We start from the raw sequence: 10,300 nt of genomic DNA, 5'->3' as shown, positions 1-10,300 counted from the left end.
ATCGGTAGGTCTTCATTCTTATTTTGACTTCTATCAGTGCTGTCACAAAAGGACAGTCTACTTTGCATCAAGAACTGTTTCAGTCAGGAAGGACAGTCCTTGAGTCTGGATTGGACACAAATCTCTCTGTCACTTCAATAATCGAGAATACTTCATATTCGCATGTACACAGCTACATCAAATTATGTAAGAACTAGTATAAATAAGTGTCAATAGATGCTGCCTTGTGAAACAGTACTTCAACTCTAAGAATAGGGAGGGAATCACAAAGAGCTATTTTGCATGCTAAATTTATTTGCAGAATAATCATAAAACATATTTCAGAAATAACAAAAGTCTCCAATTTATGATTTTCAATTCATAATTAGGATGAAAAGAATGTTGTCAATCAAATTAGGAATCTTAATTAATGGCTCTCAGTCTAGCAGCGGACAACGTCAGTTCTCACTCCTCTGGTTGCAAGGGTCAGCCACTTTCGTTTGAATCCTCTCCTGAAAAGAAAAGATGATCAAAGGCTTCAAAAACATGAAGGCAAAGAACGAGAAAAATTGCGGTAGTATTCTTAAAAATAGGCATCAATCATCATTACTGCATGATTCTTTAATTAAACTTCTACATGATGATAATACTTACCAATCAAGTCTAATAAAAATCAGCTAAAAAGAGGACAAAGGAGATTATGAAAATAACGGCAATAACAACAATACCTAAGCACATGGTAATGACCCAAGAGGGAATCTTGAATGAATAGCCATGAGAAGAAAAGGTCCCATGACCAGCAGCTGAATAAAGCAGTGTTTCTCATTTCAAGGCCTAATGGAAAGAGCAGAATGAAAGAAAGGGGAGGGACAAGGATTGGGAGTTAAAGCTGGAGGAAGTAGGGAAGGAAGGATAGAAGACTAAGGGTGAGGAAAATCAGAAGCAGTAAGAAATGTCGAGGGAGTTAAGAGAAAAAAAGTTCCCCAAACCATGCAGTTCAAGTCTTGTTCATTTCCACCCAGTATAAGCGTGAAGCTGTGGTTTGTTGAGTTGAGAACATCCATTTCTGAGAAGCGGGTGATCCTCTCATGAGTCTCAAGAGAATGGATGCTGCCAATAAGATTCCCTTTAGGAAACTGAAAATAAGCCAACTTCGCAACAAAGGAGACCAAGATTATGAGAAAGGGTGATAGAAGATAGAAATTAGGTCCTAAATGAGAGGTGACAAGGACACGGCCCTAGGCCCTTCAAAAGAAGCGGCAAAAAGAAAGCAGGAGCTCTAGAAGATGTAGCAAATGAAAGTCTTTCCTGAAGAAGAGGTGACAATGAAAAATAAAGACCAATGATCAGATGAGCTACCTTTTATTATATACTGTAAAGAAGAGGAAATAAAGGATAAAGCTTTAATGACTGGATTGAAAAATAAAGATCTAGTTTTATTCAAGGTTGTCTTGTTGACCCTGAACTTTTCTCAAACAAATTGACTGAAGAAGGAGAGAAGTGAGAAGGAAGGGTTAAATCACCAGGGGAATGAATGATTAGAAGTAGATTGGTAAACTCATTCTGTAGGAGGAGTGAAACAGCATCTGAAAGAACACACCCATCACGATCACCACTAACAACGATTAGGGTGGAGATGTTGCACTTTCTACCTCAATGAAAATATTAAACTGCTAAATAGATAGCAACATAATAATAGAGAGTCTTTATTATTATTCAGAAGATGAAGAAGAACCCTACTCATATGGAACAAACCCACCACAGGGTCCATTGATTTGAAATTCAAGTTTTTAAAGAATTCGGCATTTATTAGGATGATGTAAGAGGAAGTAAAGGGAAATATAGAAAGAAGAGATCCTATTTATTTATTAAAAAATACAAAAAAAATCAATCAATAGATAAACAGATCAAATCCTAAGCAGTCACACAGATGAACAACATCAGAATGTTTGGTGCTGTGGTAAAACAATCTCTCTTCAATAAATCACAGAGGTTCTCGTCATGACAAAAAAATCAAGAAATGGAAATCTCTCTTACCATTACCGACCATTCCCATTCCCTTTCTCATTCCCGTTCCCAATACCATTCCCATTACCTTTCCCGTGCCCATGCCCGTGTCCGTGAGGATCCACGCAACAGAGACAGTTCCTATGAGCACAAAATTTGAGGATCTTCCCGGGGCACACGTGGGGACCGTCCTTTCGGAAGCAGTAGCCTCCGGCAGCTGTGCACTTGTTCGTCTCGGCGCAACCTTTGATCGTCGACGAGAAAACAATATGTGTTATTATTATTATTATTATTATTATTATTATTATTATTATTATTATTCTGAAGACGATGAACCCTATTCATATGGAGCAAGCCAGCCAAAGGGGCCACTGACTTGAACTGCAATTAAAGCTTCCAAAGAATATGGTCACCATCAGGAAGTAAAGGGAAATGAAGAAAGAAGGGCTCTAACTTATCAAACAGAAAAATACATTAATAAATGAATGAACAGATCAAAATGTATTCAGATTCAAGGAAACTATGTAGCACTGGGGCAGTAATGCATTGCATCTTCTTCGCTTGATCTTTTGAAGAAGTTCCAACTTCACTTCCTCAGGAGGGAGACTGTTTCGCTGTCCTTTGGCCAGGAATAAAGGACTTCTATCACTATTATATGGATAATGAACTTTTCCATGCTTTTACATTACAAAATAAAGAGTAAATCTTACAGTACAAATTACTGATGATCAATCACGTCACAACTTGAACTGAAACGAGCAGGCGCACTCAAATATATATTACTCTTTGATATGTATGTATATATATATATATATATATATATATATATATATATATATATATATATATATATATTATGACGAACTGTTATCCTCCCTCATTGTACATATTGGACATATTTTATTTTAGTTGAAGAATTTCGTAGTTTTACTCTTCGAGTATTTCCGCCTTTTGCCTCAAAAACATCTCTTGATCGCCCAGCCGATCCTACTTCCACTCAGTCAGCAATGCTCCTTCCTTGCTTTCATTTCCAACTTCCCTTTGGAGACTTCGCTATTTTGGTTAAGTGGAAGTATACTTCCAACTACGATTGTAACAGTCTTATTTCTATTTAATACCATAATACTATTGTGAAATATTTGTTTAAATAAGTAGTATGTGGGTGATATTTCATTTGAGTTACGTGGCTTAGTAGCCTTACATTATAGTTATAAATATGTTAACAATTGTTTCCTTTATCACCATATGAGTAAGGATCTGTGAAAAGATACAAAGAAAAAGTCTATAAAATCTCTTAATAATTAAAACTCTTCCAAAAAGCTGTTTTTTTCGTTTTTTCCTTTTCTTATCTCATAGAGAAACATCAGTTTATAACATCAGAAGAAAGTCAATACAAATTTCATTCGAAGAGCTGACAATATATGTGCATGTATGAAGGGAGACTAATGTAATGAGCGATCTGGTATCCTATTCTAGCTCAGGACAGAAGAAAACAGGAACAGGAGTGGAAGGAAGAAGTTAAAGGCTCCAAGTCAGGAAAAGCAGAAGCAGAAAGAGAAATCTAAAGTCTGGCAGTAGAAGGGAGTCAATGGAAAATAATCCACAACAGATTTTGAGGTCTAATCTTACCACTGAAGAGGATGATTCACTCACCTCCCTTGCAACAGGAGCAGCTGTCTCCAAGGCAGCCATTGGGGTCGAGAACACCTGTGCAGTTGCCCGATTCAGAAGGAGAAATGCACGACCCTCCAGCATCTCCGCAGACAGGTAGTGTGACACAAGTAGAAGTATCTGAAAAAAAATGAACTCTTATGATTAGTAGTAGAATCATTGAAAGGATGAAGATCCCTATTCCTGTGGAACAAACCCACCAAAGGGGACTGTTGACTTGGAGTTCATTAGGATGAAGTAAGAGGAGGTCGATGGAAATAGAGAAAGAAGAGTTCTTCCTTGTTAAATAAGAATAGATATCAAATAATACAAATATACATAAAAAGAAACGAGAGGAATTCAGATTATATGTATATATGTAAATGTCTATTTATACATAAATGCATATGGATGTCTTTTTCTGTAATGCAGCAGTATCATAATTATGAAGATATAAGGCCAATGAGAACACTATTCTACCTTGCAACCATATAATAATCGGACACTGCTTCTTCTGTCTGTGTCCCTTTTTCACTTGTAAAATATTTTACCAGTGAATGTCTTAAATATATGGCTGGAACATATAAAAAAATGTTTATATGGGTCTTTTACCTTCATACACACACACACACACACACACACTCACATACACACATATCGTGTGTATGTGTTTGTGTCTGTGTTGAGAAAAAGATTCTCAGTTTTTATAAATGCAACAAGGTTGAGTTTTGATCGTGACATCCAGTAGTTAGGACTGCTTCAAGCATCCCGTAAGTGGCGGATCCAGGATTTAGGAAAGGCTGGGGGAGGGGGCGCTTGTTTGTTAAAGCAAGGGGGTCTGGGGTGAGAGGTATCTCCCCTATCGGGGTCCGCCCTGGGAGCAAAACGTTTTATAACATTTCACAAGTATTTTAGGGCAAGTTTTGGTACTTTTCTGGTGGTTGATATGAAAGACCTGTAACCAATAATTATTCTTATTAGATGGAAAATATCTACGGATTGAGATTGGAAACATAAGACTGTCTCAGATATCCAACGAAGAATTTTTAATAACATTGACTATTGTACGCATCCGTTCCAAGAAAGTTTCTCTCTCTCTCTCTCTCTCTCTCTCTCTCTCTCTCTCTCTCTCTCTGTTGCAACTTACAAATTTTGTTTCTTTACTTTCCACAGTTACCTGCTGTTCTGTTCTGTTCTTTGTTTCTCGTATTCTTAGTCCCTCTGGATGCTCTCAGTCATCCGTTGTTTCATCGTTGATTTTTCCTTTTCATATTTCTTTCTTTTATCCTCGGTTTCTGAAAATCTGTCCTTTATACTACTATTGCTACAACAGTAACAGGAACAGCTGCTACTACCATTATTATTATTATAAATTTTGATTTTTGCTGAGGGGCGGCATTCATAGGTGAAAGGGGTGGAGCCAGCCATATGCCTACCCCGGCCTCCCACTAATTCAGCCACTGAATTCCCCCTTTACAATTTTAACAAAATTGCTTATAAAGAGGAAAGAGCTAAACTTCAACACTCCGCTTAAAATGAAATCTCTTTTGTCTTGATGCAGCTTGTTCAATTTAGGTGATGAATGCTGGAAAATAAGGAGGACCTACAGAGAAGGGTTGGAAATTGGCATGAGTCTTTAGAGAGGGGCGGCTTGAAGGGGAAGGTGAATAAAACAGAGGTTTTGGTGAGCAGTAGAGAAGATAGAGACAGAATAATAATACAAGAAAGAAGAGGCTCAATTACAAAATAGGTAGAAAAGTTTAAATACTTAGGATGTACTTTAAGCCAAGAGGGAGGATGTGAGGCTGAAGTTGACAGTAGGATAAAAGTGGCGTGGAGGAAGTGGAGAGAGGTAGCTGGAGTAGTATGTGATAAGAAAATGCCAATCAAGGTAAACGTCAAGATCTATAGCATAGGGATAAAACCAGTTTTAATGAATGGCTCAGAAAAATAGGCTCAAAGATAAAAAGAGGCATTAAAGCTTGAGAGAACAGAGATGAAAATGCTAAAGTGGATTGGGGGAATGTTGCTGCTTGAGAGATTGGAAAATGATGAAATAAGAAGAAGAGCAGGCATAGAAAAGATGTCAGAGGTGATAAGAGAGTCACGATTGAGGTGGTATGGGGATGTGTGAGGATGGACGACGAGGAGGGAGTAAAGAAGGCTTGGGAGAAACCTGTTGGAAGAAGATCAAGAGGGAGACAGAGAATGAGATGGCGAGTGAAAGAAGGAAGATATGGAGAGAAGAGGTTTGGTGGAGGATGATGATGCCTTTGATGGAGGGCAGTGGAGGAGGAGAAGGAGAAGGCGCATCAAGCAACCAACTCCTTAGTGTAGGGATGGCGGTGGGGAAGAAGAAGAGAGAAGAAGAAACATATTTCTGGATCAGTGAGGTAATTAATCAGAGATCTTGGTCTTTTTAAGAAAATAAGGGAGAAAATTAGTTAATTAGAAAAACCAATTTTCCAACACATGATTTTTGTTATGTTGGAAGTATTGGTTAAGTAATGACAGTCACTTACCAGCAATGCAGCAAGTGCAAGCTGAATCTGCGCATCCTGCGTCATAGGAAGTGCCCGAACATCCAGCTGAGATCTTTACTGCAACTGCCACCATATCCTTTGCATTCGGTAGTTTGGTTGCACACTGAGAATGATAAGAATAATACGTTCTCCTGTAAGTGTTGAACCCAGTAGGGAGTAGTGCCGTCAATGCACCTTATGTGGTGCACTGTAGGCAGTACTCGAAAGTTCTTTGCAGCATCCTTTTCTTAGGCCCCTGGCTGCTGCAATCCCTTTCCTTCTTTCTACTGTACCTCCGTTCATAGTCTCTTTCTTTCAGCTGACTTTCCTTGACTCTCCTTTTCCTAACAACTTGTTCATAGTACAGCTTCCTCTCTTCTTCAGCTCCTCCTCCTCCTCCTCCTCCTCCTCCTCCTATCTCACCTTTCAAGCCTTTCTACACTCAATTCCTTCACCAATGGATGACCTCGTAGGTCCCAGTGTTTGGCCTTTGGCCGAGATTCTATATTCCATTCCTTATCTTAAACAAAAATCTTGGGCTTTTTGTTGTAGAAATCTGAACAAACTTTCATCAGCAACAAAAGATTTATTTATTTAGAAAATAATCTTCCTGCTGGAAAACTGGATCCACGAGGGACGATTTCAATTCTAAATTTAATTGTGTTCCGAACAAAAGCTGACATTGTGTGATAGGCTGAACACACCTCCCATGCAATCAATCAATAGAAATAAAAGAAATTTCTGGGCACTTCAACCTTGTTGAACTAAACTGTATTCAACCTACAGCACGAAGTTGATAATCAGTCAAGTCAATGGAGAGCGAGTCGGAATGAAGAAGCTCACCATTGTACAATAGATCAATGACAGGCAGCGCCCTAAAGGTGTCCTCCCTTCCAGAGGTCCTTCATTCCTCCTCACACCGTTGGGGGACTGTGGAGGAACAGTCTGTCTCCCTCCTGAAGGTGTCGTGCAACTGTCGCTTCAAACGTTCAAGCGAATATGCAGGGCATTGGTTCACTAATGCTCTTCTCCTGCATTTGAATTCATTTTTTTTTCTATTTATTGATTAACTGATTTCTTTTTTGATAAGCAAGCTATACATATTCTCTCTGCATTTCCTACTAACTTATGTATGTTACTTATTTCAAATGGACACTAATATTCTTACAAAGATTGAATCTCAAGGCATTGGGCACTGTGGTGAGCTTGTTCCAAATGAATAGGGTTTTCTTCCTTCATCTTCTGATATAATAATAATAATATCAATAATAATAATAATAATAATAATAATAATAATAATAATAATAATAATAATAATAATAATTATAATAATAATATAGCTGGAAGTAAACTCTCTTTTAAACATGTTTTATTAAAGTGATTGCTGCCTCAGCTGCATTAAATTTTATACGGGTTCTTCTCTATTTTTTCTAATTATTGCTTTCTCATTGTTGCTTAAACTGGTGAGCAAACGCACCGAAGGTTGACATATCTCAATTAGGTAGAACGATTGGATTTTATTGGTAAAAATTTCAGTTGGGGTAGTCAAATTTTCTTAGGTATATCCCGTAGAGTTTATTACAGATAGAAATTGATGGATACGGGCTCAAACACTTCTAGGCAATACACCTACGAATAGCAAAACTACTCTGGCATGCATCACAAACCACCATGTGCCCAAATGGATGACCACAGGGAGAACATCTTAGTACAAAAAGACAAGAGCAGGGAAATGCACTAAGTAACTACAGGCCCATCACGTGCTACCAGTAATGTGGAAGTTACTAACAGGTTCATCAGTGAAAGGCTATATTATTACCTAGATGATACAAACGTCATCCCCCAACAACAGAAAGGATGCAGAAGGAAGTGTAGGGACACAAAAGACCAACTCCTGATCGACAAAAGGGTAATGGAGAGTAATAAGAGGAGAGCTCAGCTAAACATGGCATAGATTGACTGCAAAAAGACCTTCGACATGATACTCACACTGCTAATAGAATGCCATGAAAACATATGGGGCATCAACTACCTAAGGACATACAGTCTCCAATTAGAATATATTGCTTACAAGCTCAAGAATAAGACTAGCAGAGGTTAAACATCAGGAGAGTGATCTTCCAGGGCGACTCACTGTCCCCACTACTCTTCGTAGTAGCCATGATTCTCCTAACAAAAGTACTTCAGAAGATGGATGCTGGGTACAGCATTAACCATCAGATGTTCATGGACGACATCAAGCTGTATGGTAAGAGAATCAAGGAACTAGATACCTTAAGCCAGACTGTAAGAATTGTATCTGGGGACATCAGGATGAAGTCTGGAATAGAAATATTTTCCTTGGCCAACATATAGAAAGGCAGTGACAAGGACTGAAGGGATAAAGCTACCAGATGGGAATAGCATCAAACATAGACGAGACAGAATACAAATACCTTGGATAGTAGATAAGAGGGTATAAAATACTAAGAGATGAAAGTTACAATCAGGAAACAATATATGCAGAGACTTATGGTGATACTCAAGTCAAAAACTTTACACTGGAAACAAGATGAAATCCATAAACACATGGGCTGTACCAGTAATCAGATACAGAGCAGGGTTAGTGGAATGGACGAAGGCTGAACTCAACAGCATAGACCAGTTAAACTAGGAAGCACATCAGGGGCGTCATTTCATTTTTCTTTGGGCGGACAAAGGTTTATTTGTGTGCCGAGCCAAGTGAGCCTAACCAGCTGGGAGGTCTGGGGGGTGGCTGTTAGCCCCCCCCCCCCCCCCCCCCCCCCCCCCCCCCACCCCCCCCCCCCCCCCGAGTATAGTTTAGAAATATCAACAAAGTAGGGGCAATTTGAAGCCACTTGTAAAGGAAATTTAAAGAAGAATTTTATTCCTTAAAAAATGCTGTACATCAAATTTTAAGATAATAAATGAAGATGAAAAGGTAGTGGAAATTTCTAAACAAATCAAGTTATAAACTATATTATTGGTGCTAGAAATAACTGCAATTTAACATATTGCATTCAATATAGCTCATTACCTACACAAGGGCCATTCAGGAAAACAAGAAAAGTTGATGTGAACAGGAAGATATTAATCTTGGGAAAATGTGTAGAGATAAAATGGTGCATGATTTTAACAAGGTTCATCTAAGAAATTTCAAATTAAACATATGCTTCATGCATTTCAAATTTTATCTACTGCATGAGGGTGGATACCCCTCCTTTATCGCAATTTTACAAAAATCATTAACCAGTATATCTTGGTTAAGATTTTTAACAAGCTCCTTACTGAGGCCACGAGAAGCAAGTCTTTCAAGCACTCGTTTTCATGGTAGTTCGTAGATACGTGGCCATTAAATAAGCTCTGAAAACAGTCGTTTACTGCTGGCAGTAGTTACTGGATGGTGATGAGAATTTTAACAATTTTAAGAATTCCTGAGCAGGCTCACTCTAATGGCTTAATTACATCATACATTTCATACAAATTCTTAGGCTCTCATTCTTAGTTAGAAAGTGACTTTGCTACAAAAATTTGGGCATTTAGAAGGATTCATCTATGTTATATCCTCATAAAACTGTTCTATGGGAGACAGTTTCTTATCACTTAAAAAGTCATTAGAATTACAGTCAGGCGCATTCATCACTGCTATCAGAGGCATATTATGAAAAAGGGCCGTGGCTTATGTTTGTCTACATTCACAAACTCATTTCACCTTGGAAGCTAAATTGAAATGATGGAAATGATATTCACTATAATATCATCATCCACTATTGACGAAATCTCTTCAACTTACCAACCAATGGCTGAGCTTGCGTCAGGGTGGTTGGCCATGGCGGCACGTCGCACGTGTCAACAAAAGTATGGCATTCGATAGAGATTTAAATTTTGATAGCGAGTGAATGCCTGGGTGCTTGCACAGAAACCACTACAAAAAGAGGCATGATTCAGTAGCAAAAGCCCTCCACTGGAGACTGTGCAAGAAACACAGCTACCTTGCAGTAATAAGTGGTACGAGCCCCAACCTAAATGAGTGATATAAAATGATCGGACAAAGATCCTCTGGGGATATGGTATCGAACAGATAGGGTGATACGTGCAAATATACCAGACGTGACGTGGTTGGTAGACAAAATCAAGAAGAA

General features: G+C 38.4%; 1 protein-coding gene across 3 annotated transcripts in view; it reads right to left on the bottom strand.

Annotated features, from left to right (window-relative positions):
• Nucleotides 1–285: 285 nt before the first annotated feature.
• The window catches only part of LOC135202005 (keratin-associated protein 5-2-like), a 113,107-nt gene continuing 103,092 nt past the window's right edge, over nt 286–10,300 (bottom strand). Inside the window, exons 5-7 of one of the 3 annotated variants that reach the window (XM_064231279.1) lie at nt 3,640–3,777; nt 2,075–2,230; nt 286–491 (exon numbers count right to left, since the gene is read on the bottom strand). In XM_064231279.1, the coding sequence (XP_064087349.1) occupies nt 466–491; nt 2,075–2,230; nt 3,640–3,777 (320 nt within the window). In that variant the 3' untranslated portion in view covers nt 286–465. Of the gene's footprint in view, nt 492–2,016; nt 2,039–2,074; nt 2,231–3,639; nt 3,778–10,300 lie in introns of all 3 variants that reach the window. The other 2 variants (XM_064231281.1, XM_064231278.1) reach the window with 2 other exon arrangements.

Source organism: Macrobrachium nipponense, chromosome 30 (assembly GCF_015104395.2).
Source record: "Macrobrachium nipponense isolate FS-2020 chromosome 30, ASM1510439v2, whole genome shotgun sequence".
Lineage (NCBI taxonomy): Eukaryota > Metazoa > Arthropoda > Malacostraca > Decapoda > Palaemonidae > Macrobrachium > Macrobrachium nipponense.
The sequence above is the reverse complement of the archived record's forward strand: the minus strand, read 5'-3'. Positions and strand labels throughout refer to the sequence as shown.